Source organism: Bufo gargarizans, chromosome 1 (assembly GCF_014858855.1).
Source record: "Bufo gargarizans isolate SCDJY-AF-19 chromosome 1, ASM1485885v1, whole genome shotgun sequence".
Classification (NCBI taxonomy): domain Eukaryota; kingdom Metazoa; phylum Chordata; class Amphibia; order Anura; family Bufonidae; genus Bufo; species Bufo gargarizans.
The window spans coordinates 111,214,332-111,231,001 of NC_058080.1; the positions used below are offsets into that span (position 1 = coordinate 111,214,332).

Sequence of the window (16,670 nt, forward strand, 5' to 3'; positions counted from 1 at the left end):
TCAGTAAACTACTACAAATAAAACAGTATCACCCGCAAACGGACGGCCTGGTAGAGAGGCTTAATCAAACCTTGAAAAACATGATAAAGCGGGTGGTGTCTAAAGATAGGAGGGACTGGGATCTTCTACTGCCCTATCTCATGTTCGCAGTGCGAGAGGTGCCCCAGGCGGATGGAGACGGTGTTGCTGCTGGTTAAGGAACATGTGGAGGCAGGTCAGCGAGCCCAGAGTCTATAGTCGGCATGCTCGGATTCAGAATTTTAACCTGGGTGATTGGGTTTTGGTTCTGGTACCGACCCTGGACAGTAAGTTCCTAGCCAGGTGGCAGGGGCCCTTCGAGGTACTCGAGAAAGTTGGAGAGGTAAATTACAAGGTACACAAGCCAGGACGGTGAAAGCCGAAGAAGGTTTACCATGTTTTTTTTCCTAAAACCTTGGAAAGATAGGGAGACCTGTACTGAAGACAGTCCGCGGCCAGGTTTTCTAGCGTAAGAGGTTCCGGCCCCTCTGTCTGATGCAAGGGAAGCAGGTGCCACAGTAAAAATTTCTGACAGCCTCTCCTCCAAACTGGCTCAGAAGGCCAGGGAGTTCATTAGTTGGAACACTGATGTGTTCTCGGACCTCCCTGGACGCACTTCCGCAATCCGGCATGATATTGTTACTAAACGTCAGACAAAAGTCCGGTTAAAGCCATACCGGGTACCCGAGGCTCGGCAACAAGCCATCTCGGAGGAAGTGCAGCTAATGCACCCCTACAGTAGAAACTCAAAAAAGTGACCACATTTTGGAAACTATGGGATAAGGTGCCAGTTTTACTGGTACTATTTTATGGTACATATGATTTTTAATTGCTCTATATTACGTTTTTTGTGAGGCAAGGTAACTAAAAAAAATGGATGTTTTGGCACAGTTTTTTTCTTTATTTTTAACAACATTCATCTGACAGGTAAGATCATGAGCTATTTTTATAGAGCAGGTTGTTACGGACGCAATTCTATCAAATATGTCTACTTTCTATGTTTGTTTGTTTTAGTTTTACATAATAAACCATTTTTGAAAACAAAAATTATGTTTTTGTATCTACATTTCCTGAACGCCCTATTTTTTTTATTTTTCTGCCGATCGTCTTGTGCCATTGGTACCATTTTTGCGTACATATGATTTTTGGATCATTCATTATTACACTTTATGGGGCAATGTGTTTACCTGAGGGATTAGGTAATGTGACTTTTTTATAGAGCAGATCATTACGGATGTGGCAGTACCTAATATGTCTACTTTTTCTTATTTATTTAAGTTTTACACAACAATAGCATTTTTGAAACCGAAATGATGATGTTTTAGTGTATCCATAGTCTGAGACCCATAGCTTTTTTATTTTTTGACCAATTGTCTTAGGTAAGTTCTCATTTTTGGCAGGATAAGGTGATGGTTTGATTGTTACTATTTGGGGGGGGGGGGGTATATGCCTTTTTGATCGCTTGGTGTTGCAATTTTTGAGATGTAAGGTGACATAAATGGCTTTTTTTTACACTTTTTTTATTTTTATGGTGTTTATCGGACAGGGTGGATCATGTGATATATTTATAGAGCCGGTCATTACGGACGCAGTGATACCTAATATGTGTGGGTTTTTTTTCCAGTTTTTTATTATAAAATAAGGGGAAAGGGGCGTTTTTTTCTTCTTTTTCTACTTAAAAACTTTATTAATTTTATTAAAAACACATTAAAAAGAAAAATTATTTATTTTATTTCTGACGCTCACTTTTGGGGGTCTAATCCCCTCTGCAATGCATTACAATACATCTGTATTGTAATGCATCGCCTGTTAGTGTATTACACAGAGTAATACACTAACAGGTTGCCTAGGAGACCCAGTCTGATGCTGAATCTTCTGGGCACCCGTAGAAGACAGGTCCCGATGCTGTGCAAGGCATTGGGCAGCCTCTGCACGGCATCGGGCTGCCTTCTGACATATCGAGTCCCCACCACAGCAGCGCGGGGACTCTATGCGCTCCCTCACCCGACACAAACCCCTTCTATGTAGCTGTCAACGCAGACTGCGGCATAGAAGGGGTTAATCCGCCGGCATCAGCTTTTACAGTGATGCCGGCAGATACAGCAGGGGACCAGCTACCAGGGACTGCCGGGCCCCTGCAGTAATCGGGCGCGCACCGCTCCGGTGCCCGCCCGATCACCATGACGTACTATTACATCAAATTGCGGGAACGCAGTGGCTTCCATGACGTAATAGTAAGTCATGTGTTGGGAAGGGGTTAAAGGGCATCTGTCAGCAGATCTGTACCTATGAAACTGGCAGACCTGTTACATGTGCACTTAGCAGCTGAAGGCATCTGTGTTGATCCCATGTTCATATGTGTCCACATTACTGAGAAAAATTATGTTTTATTATATGTAAATGATACTCTAGGAGCAACGGGGGCGTTATCATTACACCTAGAGGCTCAGCTCTGCAGCTGCTGCTCCTCCTTCACTTTGATTGACAGGGCCAGACAGTGAAACATCATCTGCCTGGTGGTGTCAATGAAAGTGCAGAGGGTGCAGCAGTTGCAGAGAGAGCTGAGCCTCTGGATGTAATGGTAACACCCCCATTGCTCCTACAGGCTCATTTACATACATAAAAAAAAAAATTGCAGTAATGCAAACACATAGTGTATGAACATGGATGTCTAATAAAAGAAAGTCAGTCACGTAGTTCTTTTAGATACTATTGAATACTTGCGCTGCACGTCCTTGTAGTGTTGTGGGTCAATTCACACTAGTTCCCAATGTTCTTTACTTTAACACATATGAACATGGGACCAACACAGATGCCTTCAGCTGCCAAGCGCACATGGAACAGGTCAGCCAGTGTCATAGGTACAAACCTGCTGACAGATGCCCTTTAACTTATGGGGAAAAAAAATCATGAACCTTTCAATAAAATACACTAAAATAACAGAAAACCATAATATATTACAGTCACATCTGTTTTACCTTTACTTGATGCCTCGTGAGCAGGTGACGGGAGACATGTCTCTAGCTGTGCCATTGCACCATACTCCAATAGGAGTTCCACGCAATTAGCGCTGCCTCTTGAACATGCATTAAATATAGGAGTCACTCCGTCAATAGTTGTAGCATTCACCTAAAAGATATCACAAGATTTCTTCGATAGGCATGACGGTAAATGTTTAAGGTGACCTGGCATTTGTTCCTTCTATCGCATGATACTATGTACTGTATCTTATTTTATTAGAATTATTTGGACATCTAAGGATATATACAGAAAAGCTGTGGTAACCTGTCACGTTTAGACTAAATACATAATACTCATTATACAGTATCTGTTCCCCATGTTGACCTCATGTCTTTTATAGCATAATACATCTTACATTTGCACCGGCTTCCAGAAGTGTCCTTGCACATCCGACATGATCTCCCAAGCAAGCTTCATGTAGTGGGGTCACATGGTCAATGGTTAACGTGTTCACATTGTAACCCTAATTGTAAGAAATGATATGTTAGTCAGTGTGCCATGCAAATTGTTTATTAAACTGATTTTACACTACAAATCCATGTCAGAATGGCTGTATAATTCTAGTTGACAGTTTTCCTGCCTGCCGTTAAAATGAGCACTTTATGAGTCCAGCTCGAGGTTGAGAGAACTTATGAGTCCGGTGTATTAAGGAGTTAAACTCAATGTGCGCCCACCTAGCTCCTTACAGTGTACCTCTTCCCCTGCTGCTAAAATCTTACACCGCTACTTGACATGGATTTTCAAAATAAGTACACCAGCCTCATCACGTTATCTTCTAATTAAAGGAGACCTTTCATATTGAACATGGTGTCTGAGCTGCAGACGGCATATTATAGAGCAGGAGGAGCTGAGCAGATTGATATCAATTTTTAGGGGAAATACAGTCCTGATCAAAAGTTTAAGACCACTTGAAAAATGGCAAAAAATCATATTTTACATTGTTGGATCTTAACAAGGTTCCAAGTAGAGCTTGAACATGCAACAAGAAGAAATGAGAGTGAGACAAGACATTTTTTGAGCATTCAATTAATTGAAAACAACGATTAAACTGAAACAGGCTGTTTTTCAGCTGATCCAAATTTTAGGACCACATTCCTTTAAAAGGCCAAATCTGTACAAAGATGTGGATTCATTGTCATTTTCTGTCAGGTAATCACACGTTGTGATGGCAAAGGGAAAAAAACTCTCCCTTTTTGAACGTGGTCGGGTTGTTGAACTGCATAAGCAGAGTCTCTCACAGCGCACCATCGCTGCTGAGGTGGGACGCAGCAAGACAGTAATTTGGAATTTCTTAAAATGATCCTGAGGGTTATGGAACAAAAAAGTCAAGTGGAAGACCCAGCACTGAGCCAGTAAAGGAAAAATGTATTTTGCTTGCGGTAAAATCACATCCAGTTACAAAGTCGTTGTCTACATGTTTCGGGCTACTGAAGATTCGCGCCCTTACTCATGATGTGTCATGAGTAAGGGCGCGAATTGTCTTCAGTAGCCCGAAACATGTAGACAACGACTTTGTAACTGTAACTGGATGTGATTTTACCGCAAGCAAAATACATTTTTCCGTTACCGAAGTGGAGCTGGATTTCTTCAACCATATTACAATACGTTACCCGGGCCTGACACGGGTCCTCCGTGCTCACAGGTGAAGGTGGGGCAGGTGAGAGCTGCTGAACTTTCTTTTCTTTTTTTGGAGGTGTGGTCCTAAACTTTTGATCAACTGAAAAACAGCTTGTTTCAGTTTATTCATTGTTTTCATTAAATTGAATGCTCAAAAATGATTTGTCTCACTCCCATTTCTTCTTGTTGCATGTTGAAGCTCTACTTGGAACCTTGTTAAGATCCAGCCATGCTAAATATGATCTTTTGCAATTTTTCAAGTGGTCTTAAACTTTTGATCAGGACTGTATATTCATTTAAATCCCTGCTCATTGTGGATTCTGACGTCAAGGAGGCGGTCCACAGTCATAGAGGGAAGGCTGTCAATCACTGATAGGACCATCTCCTTGACTTCAAAGTCCAGAATGAACAGGAATCTAAATAATTAAAATACAAGTTATTCTGAATCTTTTCCCACAAATCTATATATCAATCTGCTCAGCATCTCCTGCTCTATAACATGCTGCCTTCAGCTCAGACTTCATGTCCAACGTGATGGTCCCCTTAATAACATATGCAGTTATTTATCTGGTCACACACTCCCTTTGAGCATTCTAGACATTTCAAGCAGAATCATAGTTGTCTAGGTTTTAAAGGGCTGGAAATCTTTTCTGTACGTATTGAATATGCTGACAAAATTCTAGTATTACCATCATTTTTCAGAAGCTAACTCAAAAGGTTCATCCAAAATTGCTGCATTGCCTATCATGCCTTATATGAAATCGGGTATATTGGTTTATAGCAGGGACAAACATAATGACAGCTTATGGATAGGCAGGACAAGTTTGAGGTTAGCTCAGGGTCTAGGTCCCTGCACTGATCTGCTCTTTTCAGGGCAGTAGCCCCATCTATGGTCAATGTTGAGAGCTAGGTATTAGCTTTTTGTGGATGGCCAGCAGTGCAGGAATATACCCCATCCAATACAGACCAAGCTCACACACAATTCACTGACATCAGTCCTAATAATGACTTATCTATATATATAAAGAAGGACGTATGTATGTTCTGCAATCACTCAAAAACGCAACCATCGACTTCAACCAAACTTGGTATACACATCCCTTGCTACCTGGAAAGAAATCTTGTGGGGGTCACAGCTCCCCAGCACATACCGTTCCTGAGATATTCCCAAAAAATGACCTGCATTAGCCAATACAAGCCTGCAAGTCTTTCTCTTCATATTCCAACTGCCATTCACACGGTCGCATGTCCTTTATCAGCCAATAGAAGCTTGCAGGCCCTTAGTCTCCACATACACACAGTTTTACTCCAGGTTTCCACAACAACTCACCCATTTTTCTTCACTGCTGCAGGTCAGCTTTAAAGGGGCAGGGTGCTGTATATGACACTGTTAAGGGAGCGGAGTGCTGTGAAGGTCACAGTTCAGGAGTCAGGTAGGGTGGCTATTCAGGCCACGCTCAAAAGACTGACTTAAAAACTCCTCCCACGGGTCCCACTAAGCCACGCCCCACATTAGTTAGGCCCCTCCCCAGGTCCCGCTAAGCCCGCCCCTCTAACTTCACAGCCGACCAGGATTGAACAAATTAAGGTAAAAATCAACCTCTGTCAGCTGCAGGGTTGGGAGGGAGGGTGACTTTCTTCCTGCAGCTCACGCTCAGACAGCACAGTGCTGCTGTCTGAGAGTGAGCTGTTCAAAAGAACATCCCTCTGTCCATCCAGGTCCTGCGCCGGACAGAGGACAGGGAGTCTGAAAGCTGGACTGTCCTGTCTAAAACCGGACCTCTGGCCACCCTAGGGGCAGGCTGCTGTGGAGGTCACAGTTAAGGGGACGGTCCGCTATGGAGGTCAGTGTTAAATGGCAGATTGCTGTAGAGGCCACTGTTAAGGGGACGGGGTGTTGTGGAAATCAAGGAAATGTGTACTGTGGAGGTCACTAATAAAAGGGATGGCCGCTGCGGAGGTCACTGTTAAAGGGGCAGGCTGCTGTGGAGGTCACTTTTAAGGGGGTTGGATGCTGTGAAGGTCACTGTTAAAGGGGTGGGCGCGGTGAAGGTCTCTGTTAAGGGGACAGGGAACTGTGGAGATCACAGTTAAGGGGGTTGTCCGCTATGGAGATCAGTGTTAAGTGGTGGGGTGCTGTAGAGGTCACTGTTAAGCAGGCGGGGTGTTGTTGAGGTCACATTTTAAGGGAACAGAGCTCTGTAGAGGCCACTGTTAATGGGGCAGGTTATTGTGGAAATCACTGTTAACGAGACGGGGTACTGTGGAGGTCACTAATAAATGGGCGGCTGCTGTGGAGGTCACTGTTAAAGGGGCGGGGTACTGTAGATGTCCCTTATTGTCGATACTGCCAATATCTTTTAACGACACACATAAACATTAAATGAAATAGATTAAATATGTCCTTGCAAAGCCGGGTCCTTCTGCTAGTTTTATCAATAAAACAATGAATGAAAGTTACATTTTAAGTTATGTAGCCACTTCCCTTAGCTGTGTAATGTCAGTGCAGCTGGCCCTTAGGTGGGGAGCTTTGCTATAATGGGATTAGGCCTCATGTATATGATCATATCCGTTTTGCCGTCCACAAATCATATTGTATTTTGCAGTTTATATATTATTTTTGCGGACCCATGGACTTCAATGGGTCCATGGTCCGCAATTTGCGGACCTATTCTATCTTTTTGCGCAACAGATGTGGAAAGCACATGATGATCTGTTTAGTTTCCACATCCATATGTTTGTTCTGCAAAATGATAGAACATGTCCTATACTTGGACTTGAAGTCAATGGGTCCACAAAAAAACATAGGCAACATGGACAGTATCCATATTTTGCCTATTCACAATTTGTGGGTCTCAAAATGTATATGATCATGTGCATGAGGCCTAGAGAACAGCAGCATCTATAGGGGTTTGATAGAGGTGTCTCAGATCAAGATATCTCTCTCCTGCCTTCAGGGGTAATAAACCAAGTAATCAATAGGCAAAGGAGGTTGGGTAAGTGTAAATGATATACCGTAAGTGTAGTGTGATCACACATTAGTGGTCCTTGTGTGGCACATACCCAGTGTTTGAGTGGTGCATGCGCTCTATGGGTTGGCATATCAGTGGTCTTTGTGGTCCACTGGTCTGTGCAATGTGAATGGCTCAAGAGTGACGTGTCCAGCATGTGAATGGTCAATGTGGGCAAGTTTCTAGAAAGAATAGATTATAATAAAGAATATACAATTCTTTTGTGTTGTTGCTATAGAAAGGAGAAGGGCCAACATTAAATTCCTGCACATGGGTCCTCTGCTGTTAGTGCCTGCCCTTGGTCTACAAGTTGTGTATCAATGAGTATGTACCGTACATATGTGTACTTGTGTTCATTTGTGGTGCACCAGAGCTTTGCCTCCACATTTGATAAAGGTCACTTTCCAAAACTGTGGTTGCTTCTGACTATAATGATTTATTCATGGGCCATCTTATTGTCAGGATGCAGTTCTTGTAGGCTACATGTACTGAGTGTTAAAATGCCCATGGCAGCCTGCAAGTTCACAACTAACGCAAAATATATAAATGAAAACAATATAAGAGAATACACATGAAATGTCATCTGCTAATAGTCAGTTACGCGTGCCTAGGAGGCTCAAGAATAAGAGTGTTAACTTACTTGAGAAAGCAAGGTTTTCAATGCAAGCAGCCTTCCCTGGCTTGCCGCTTCATGTAGAGGCGATCGATCGGCCCATGATCCTACAAAAGATATCACAATACGAAATAATAATTAGTAAATCAATACACAGTTCATTAGGATCTGTTTCTGTAACCAAATGTATCTCTATTTGGTCCATTAAAAAAAGACAAAAACTTGTTAATACAAGAAAAATACATCATGTTAAGATATACAAAAGTACTCAATGAAATCTGTATACGGTAATAAAGCCCACATGGTAAACCATCTGTTTTCATTTGGAAAACTAATATTTCCGTCAATATCCATTTAAAAGAATGACTTTAAATATTAGATCAAATGGAGTTTTTTTTCCCTAGAAAAATTATTTTCATAGGTAAATTCTGCCATTTTGCCTTCGGAATTGTATATGTTCTGTGGATCTAAATGATCCTCCTCCTCATGGTCCACATCCTGTCTAAATTGAATAGGGCAATTAGGACATTGATGTGGACAATGATATGGACCCACTGAGTGAGGCAGACAGCTGTACACGGTGTAGTGGCTCAGTCAGGATCCTGCAGCTGATCTTCAGTATCCTGGCACCAGAAACTATGGAGGATAGGTCATCAATATCTGTAGCCAGGAGAACCCCTTTGACTTTAAAAGAGAATAAATGTTTCACTATTAACCAATACAAAACTATTCCAATGTTTTGATACCATTCCAATTTGTTCCCACGTATTTCACTCCAATCATACTTAAAGGGGTTATCTGATATCTAAAATATCCCCCCCCAATGCCCGGGCCCCTTGTATGGATCACACTTACTCAAGGGGCTAGCCCCTTTGAGGCTGGTCACCATTGTGGCCTGCTACTGGCTGCTCCCCCCGTCACAGGATGCAGTGGCGGCCGTGCAGGGATCCGGAGCGATGTGGGTGCCGGAGAGCGGGTAAGTGTAATCCATACAAAGGGCCCGGGAACGGGGGGGGGGGGGATATTTTAGATATCAGAAAACCACTCCAATGTCTATTGATGGTCAGGGAGACATATCACTAGATAATGCATGGCGCTATGATTAGGAACGACATCTTCTGTCAAAACGCATAAACATTTTGTCTTGTCTCTAATCCCGTTGGATTTTTTTATGCATGTTTTTTATCCTATTGCTAGACATTGATCTTTTGGGGTATCCAAAGCACACTCAGCCAGTAGTGACGGGATGCAGCACACAGTTTTCTATCAGTGATTTGGTATTTAGTTTTCACTTTCTCCAGATTTTTATGTGCTATGGCCTAGGCCAGGGATCAGCAACCTCCGGCACTCCAGATGTTCTGAAACTACAACTCCCAGAATGCTCCATTCACTTCTATGGGAGTTGTGAGAACAGCTGAGCATGTTTGCATGCTGGCAGTTGTAGTTTCACAGCAGCTGGAGTGCCGAAGGTTGCTGATCCCTGGCCTAGGCAATGTATGGTAGTAACTTTTTTACCCACTTTTTCATCTTCTTTGCGTGGACTCCTATAAAATATTCCTGGTTTTTATTTACATGGTTTTACATATGTATTAATGCAGATTTGGACTCCTATGTATGGGATTATCAATTGTGTTGTGTAGATAGTGTGAATAGCTGCAGCCAATCACATTCCTATACAGAAGCCTATCTAGCAGGTAAGTTCACTCTACAGACTCAGTAATACACACGAGCCTATGTCAGAGCGTAGACAAAGCAGGAACACATGAGAGCTGAACACAGAAATGTATAGAGCGCCATTATATTGTTTACTTCATTTTGTGGCATCAATTGTAATAAGAACATAAGTGAGATCCACTAAATGACCCCACGTAACCTGTGCTGAGATGTACATCAACAACATGCAAACATGGAAATCCAACAAACCTGGGTCAATATCCAAGATAGCACCTGCAGCATTCCACACATTGCCATAGGCCTCTTCAAGTTCAGTTACTGATGTCTAAGGAATTTGGCCACAGAAAGAAAGCTTAGACATGATGCTTCATTGTTTAAATTATCATCTATAACATGAGGACATAACCAGACCTTAAAGCTTAACGCGTTTAAATTTTTATTTTTTTTACAAAATATGTAGGGACAGTCATGGTAATAACTTTTGTATGTACTTTATTGGGAAATGTGTACAATTTTATTAACTTACTGCCTCTAAAGTATCTCTGGGGCAGGCTTCTCAGCTTGCCTCTGCTCTCTCTGGCTCAGCCACTGCCTCCCTACTGTATGTGTAACTAACCTATTTAAAAAAAAGGGTTTACAATGACTTGTACTAAGAGCCCCTTCACTATACTAAGCAGCCCTGCCTATATCAACTGTTGTTGGTGCTGAATGCTGCAGATTCACTCCTCTCCCTACCTTCCCAGCATTAACCAGAAACAGTAAGGCCCCTTTCACGCGGGCGAGAATTCCGTGCGGGTGCAATAAGTGAAGTTAACGCATTGCACCCCCGCACTGAATCCGGACCTATTCACTTCAATGGGGCTGTTTAGATGAGTGGTGACTTTCACGCATCACTTGCAAGCAAGTGCGGATGCAGTGCGATTTTCACGCATAGTTGCTAGGAGACGATGTAAGTAAATTGATAAAAGTCAATTTACTGTATTATTTTTTTCCTTATAACATGGTTATAAAGGTAAATAATAGCATTCTTAATACAGAATGCTTACTAAAATGTGGCTTTAGGGGTTAAAATAAATAAATAAATTAACTCACCTCATCCTGACGTAATTGCGCTCTCATCACGTGGTGAGCTCGATTACGTCATCAAAGGTCCTTTTGCAGGTCCTGAAAGAAGAAGAAAGAAGACATGCCGGCTGCTCGAACAAGCGGATGAGGTGAGTTCATTTTTACTAAGAATTCTGTATTAAGAATGCTATTATTTTCCCTTCTAACCATGTTATAAGGGAAAAAAATAAAATCTACAAAACACCGAACCCAAACCCGAACTTCAGTGAAGAAGTCCGGGTTCGGGTCTGGGTACCAAAGTCAGTTGTTAATCATGCGCGTGCAAAACGCATTGTACCCGCGCAATAAAACTGATTATCGGAAAGCAATCGTAGTCAAAACTGACTGCAATTGCGTACCTATTTGCATGATTTAACCTGATCGAAGACGCAAAGCATCCGTACCTAATCCGGACACGCTCTTCAGCAAGGGGCCTAACTGTGCTGCATGCCTGTGTTTAGCGCTTACTGTTTGCTGTAGTACTTTTCTCTATCTTCCCAGCGCTTACTAACTAACTAGGAATGGCCCTGGGAAGATAGAAAACAGCGCTGCAGTGATCAGTAGGTTCTAAACACAGGCATACAGGACACGTGCTGTTAGAGCTGATCACTGCAGCAAGGGAACAGGGCTAGGATATGTCCCCTTTGTCTGATAGGTGCGGGTCCTAGCGGTGGGACCTGCACCTATCTCCCAAACAGATCACTGTCAGTGGTGGAGGGCGCACTACGCATGCGCAGCTGCCCTACAATTATTTATCTTGGCTCGGCTATTTCCGTCAGGTCCATAGAAGTGAATAGGAGTGGTGGCCGGTCGCGCGCGGTGAGCTCCAATTTTCTTCTATGGGGAGAGCGTTTGGTGGTGGCTGGACCTGAGTCTTCTAGCCACCACTTTAGCCCGCTCCATATAGCTGCAGGTCCCAGCAGTGGAATAGCGATATGCCCCCATTGTCTCAGATGAGACAAGCCCTTTAATTACACATAGGCAGGCAATAACCCATATTCAGCATTCAGTACAACGCTGAAGACGGATTCTCCTTAGCAACACAGAGGATTGTTAAAGGCAACCTGTCACCTGGAAAACACATAATAAACCAACCGCAGTACCTTAAGGTATCCCCCAGTGTGTTGCTAATCATGATTTTCTTTCCTCATTCTGTCTCCTAATATTTAATGTCTGCTGGCGCCTTCTCCAAGTCAGGCTTGGAGTTGAGGGTGCAGCGGACTCCTTGCTTCAAGGCACGATAAGCCTGCCCCTTACCCCTCCTCTCTACATTGTGATGGACATCTTGACGTGATGCCGGGACCGAGCTCTTCTTACGCATGCGCCGTGCGCTGCCTGTTACAGAGCGATCCCGGCTCCCTCACTCACCCCCTTCATTTTTCTGACTGCGCATGCGCCGTTCAGTTGCATTGCGCTTGCGCCCAGCCGTTACTCCTCGTCTTTAGCGTGAGCGTGATCACTGGCTTGCGTTCTCCAGGATAGGCATTATTACAATGGATCCTCCAAAAAAACGGATCCCCCCCAAAAAAAGGATGCCATACGGAACGTCATCCGTTTTTTTGGCGGACCGCAAAACACATATGATCGTGTGCATGTAGCCTTATTCACACGTCAGTGTTTTGGTCAGTGATTTCCATCAGTGATTGGGAGCCAAAACCAGGATCGGAGCCTCCACAGAGATAAGGTATAAGGGAAAGATTTGCACCTGTTCTGTGTTCAGACCCGCACCTGATCTTGGCTTACAATCACTGATGGAAATCACTGACCGAAAAACTGACGTCTGAATGTGGCATTAAAAAGGGTTGTCTCATGAAGTAGCAACCCCACCCTGTTCAGCAGTTATTGCTAGTTTTGGTGTCCACATATTTCTGCTGAACGGAAAGAGATAATACTACATGCTGCCCAGACAAGTAATCAGATAGGAGATAGTTTCCCATCTGTGTCAGAGTCTCAGATAGGTTGTTCCAGTACAGAACCGCCTGCCTGAGTTCTCCGGATCCAGCATTGCCATCTACTGCTGCTGCCTGCCGGACTCTATTGTCTATAATAGGGCAGTGCTCCAGACTAAAAAAAATACCTGGTAGCCATTGGCTCCTGAAGTGAAAAATTTAGGAGCCAAATCTAATTTTTAGTCGCCAAATCGAAACTGAATCAAAATTTTGGTATCGTGACAACGCTACTCCGATCAGATCGGCATAGGGTTGTTTTGATACCAAAATTTTGATTCGCTTTCGTCACCATAAAGTATTGCGATACTCAATACCGCGCAAAAAAAAAAAAAACACCAAAAAAAGCCGCGTGCATTTTGCATATTATGAAATGTTCGGCCCATAATAGAGCAGTCCTATCCTATTTTTTGGGGTGACAAGGTGACTAAAAAATGGTGAATGCTCACCGCATAGGAGATATTTTTTAATAATTTAATAGTTTGGACAGCGCTATGTAATATGTTTATTTATTCTTTATATATTTTATATGTAAAATTGGGAAAGGGGGGATTTAAACTTAATATTTTAGGCTACTTTCACACTAGTGTTTTTCTTTTCCGGCATAGAGTTCCGTCCTAGGGGCTCAATATCGGAAAAGAACTGATCAGGCATATCCCCATGCATTCTGAATGGAGAGTAATCCGTTCAGGATGCATCAGGATGTCTTCAGTTCAGTCATTTTGACTGATCAGGCAAAAGAGAAAACTGCAGCATGCTACGGTTATATCTCCGGCGAAAAAAACCTGAAGATTTGCCTGAATGCCGGATCCAGCATTTTTCCCATAGGAATGTATTAGCGCCGGATCTGGCATTCAAAAATACCAGAATACACCCGCACTAAATCCGGACCCATTCACTTCTATGGGGCTGTGCACATGAGCGGTGATTTTCACACATCACTTGTGCGTTGCGTGAAAATCGCAGCATGTTCTATGTTGTGCGTTTTTCACGCAACGCAGGCCCCATAGAAGCTAATGGGGCTGTGTGAAAATCGCAAGCAAGTGCGGATGCGGTGCGATTTTCACTCATGGTTGCTAGGATGAAAGTCTATTCCCTGTATTATTTTCCCTTATAACATGGTTCTAAGGGAAAATAATAGCATTCTTTAATACAGAATGCTTAGTAGAAGGTCAATATAATAAACATTGGTGGCGCAGTGCGCCCCCCCATCACCCCAGTATGATAAACATTGGTGGCGCAGTGTGCGCCCCCAATATAATAAACATTGGTGGCGTAGTGCGCCCCCCCCCACACCCCAGTTTGATAAACATTGGTGGCGCAGTGCGCCCCCCCAATATAAGAAACATTGGTGGCGCAGTGCGCACCCCCCCCAACACCCCAGTATAATAAACATTGGTGGCGCAGTGTGCCCCCCCTTAATATAATAAACATTGGTGGCGCAGTGCGCACCCCCCCCAACACCCCAGTATAATAAACATTGGTGGCGCAGTGTGCCCCCCCTTCAATATAATAAACATTGGTGGCGCAGTGCGCACCCCCCCCAACACCCCAGTATAATAAACATTGGGGGGCGCAGTGTGCCCCCCTCAATATAATAAACATTGGTGGCGCAGTGTGCACCCCCCAACACCCCAGTATAATAAACATTGGTGGTGCAGTGTGCCCCCCCTCAATATAATAAACATTGGTGGCGCAGTGCGCCCCCCCCCTCTCAATATAATGAACATTGGTGGCGCAGTGGGCAGTGCCAATGAGGGTTAAAAAAATAAAATAAAAATTAACTCACCTCCTCCAATTGATCGTCTCCTGTTCTTTCTTCATGACCTGTCAAAGGACCTGTGGTGACATCACTGTGCTCATCACATGATACATCACATGATTCATCACTATGGTAATGGACCATGTGATGAGCTCAGTGACATCACCACAGGTCCTGAAGCAAGAACAGGAGGCCGGCAGCTACTCGATCAACTGGAGGAGGTGAGTTAATTTTTTTAAATTATTCTTTAACCCTCATTGGCACTTCCCACTGTGCCACCAATGTTTCTTATACTGTGGGGGGGGGGGGGCACACTGTGCCACCAATGTTTATTATGTTGGGGGGGGGGGCACACTGTGCCACCAATGTTTCTGATACTGGGGTGTTGGGGGGGGGGCACACTGTACAGGGAGTCTAAGAAAGAATCGAATGAGTCACTAAGTCGGATCTTTAGTTCTTTTCACCTGTGACTCATTCGATTCTTTCTCCCTGTACTTGTCAGTGACTCAGAGCTGCTAGTGCTTGCCTTGCCTCAGCTCTGATTGGTTGGTGGGCGGGGAGGGGAGGGGCTGGCAGAAGCAGCTTCCACTCTAGGATCAGATTACACTCCTCCCAGCCCCTCCCCTCCCTGCTGCCAGCGTCTCTGTGTGCTGTGACCGAGCTGACTGAGACTGAGGAGAACATCGGCGGCGGCGGCAGAGAACTATCAGCTCCTGTGCCCGCCGCTGTTCTACTGCAGAGCTGCGGGTCTAGTCGCAAATGGCGACAGGACTAAAAAGTCTTGTCGCCATTTGTAAATTCTAAGTCGCATTGGCGACCATTTTGGTCGCCATCTGGAGCCCTGTAGGGTCCGGTAGAGATCCAGCCTCTGCCCGGCAATTATGCAGAGACTCAACCCAACAAAAAATGCTACACACAATGGTGGCTAAGGCTACATCTACACGACGACATTTTTCACGCGACAGGGTACAACTACACTGCAACATTTGTAGCGCAACATTTTGTAGCACCAATGTCGTGCAACAATTTTTATAATGGCAGTCTATGGTGTCGCACTGCAACATGCTGCGACTGCCATGCAACAGTCGCAGAAAAATCCATCTAGAATGGATTTTCTGTGACTGTTGCGTCGTAGTCGCAGCATGTTGCATGTTGCAGTGCGACACCATAGACTGCCATTATAAAAATTGTTGCGCGATATTAGTGCAACAAAATGTTGCGCGACAAATGTCGTCGTATAGACGAAGCCTAATTCCCGGCAATCACTGCTGGAACTGCCGGCCACAACACCTGGCCAGGGCTCCAGATGGCGACCAAAATGGTCGCCAATGCGACTTAGAATTTACAAATGGCAACAAGACTTTTTAGTCCTGTCGCCATTTGCGACTAGACCCGCAGCCGCAGCTCTGCAGTAGAACAGCGGCGGGCACAGGAGCTGATAGTTCTCTGCCGCCGCCGCCGATGTTCTCCTCAGTCTCAGTCAGCTCGGTCACAGCACACAGAGACGCTGGCAGCAGGGAGGGGAGGGGCTGGGAGGAGTGTAATCTGATCCTAGAGTGGAAGCTGCTTCTGCCAGCCCCTCCCCTCCCCGCCCACCAACCAATCAGAGCTGAGGCAAGGCGAGCAATAGCAGCTCTGAGTCACTGACAAGTACAGGGAGAAAGAATCGAATGAGTCACAGGTGAAAAGAACTAAAGATCCGACTTAGTGACTCATTCGATTCTTTCTTAGACTCCCTGTACAGTGTGCCCCCCCAACACCCCAGTATCAGAAACATTGGTGGCACAGTGTGCCCCCCCCCCCAACATAAGAAACATTGGTGGCACAGTGTGCCCCCCCCCCCCACAGTATAAGAAACATTGGTGGCACAGTGGGAAGTGCCAATGAGGGTTAAAGAATAATAA

The 16,670-nt window shown here is 44.3% G+C and overlaps 1 protein-coding gene across 3 annotated transcripts in view; it reads right to left on the reverse strand.

Moving 5' to 3' along the window:
• ASB5 (ankyrin repeat and SOCS box containing 5) overlaps positions 1–16,670 on the reverse strand; it is a 56,693-nt gene that overhangs the window by 6,009 nt on the left and 34,014 nt on the right. For 2 of the 3 annotated variants that reach the window (XM_044297263.1, XM_044297271.1), the window contains exons 2-4: positions 8,308–8,387; positions 3,395–3,502; positions 2,997–3,147 (exon numbers count right to left, since the gene is read on the reverse strand). In XM_044297263.1, coding sequence (XP_044153198.1) covers positions 2,997–3,147; positions 3,395–3,502; positions 8,308–8,387 — 339 coding nt within the window. Of the gene's footprint in view, positions 1–2,996; positions 3,148–3,394; positions 3,503–8,307; positions 8,388–10,203; positions 10,280–11,046; positions 11,089–16,670 lie in introns of those variants that run through there. The other variant, XM_044297282.1, reaches the window with a different exon arrangement.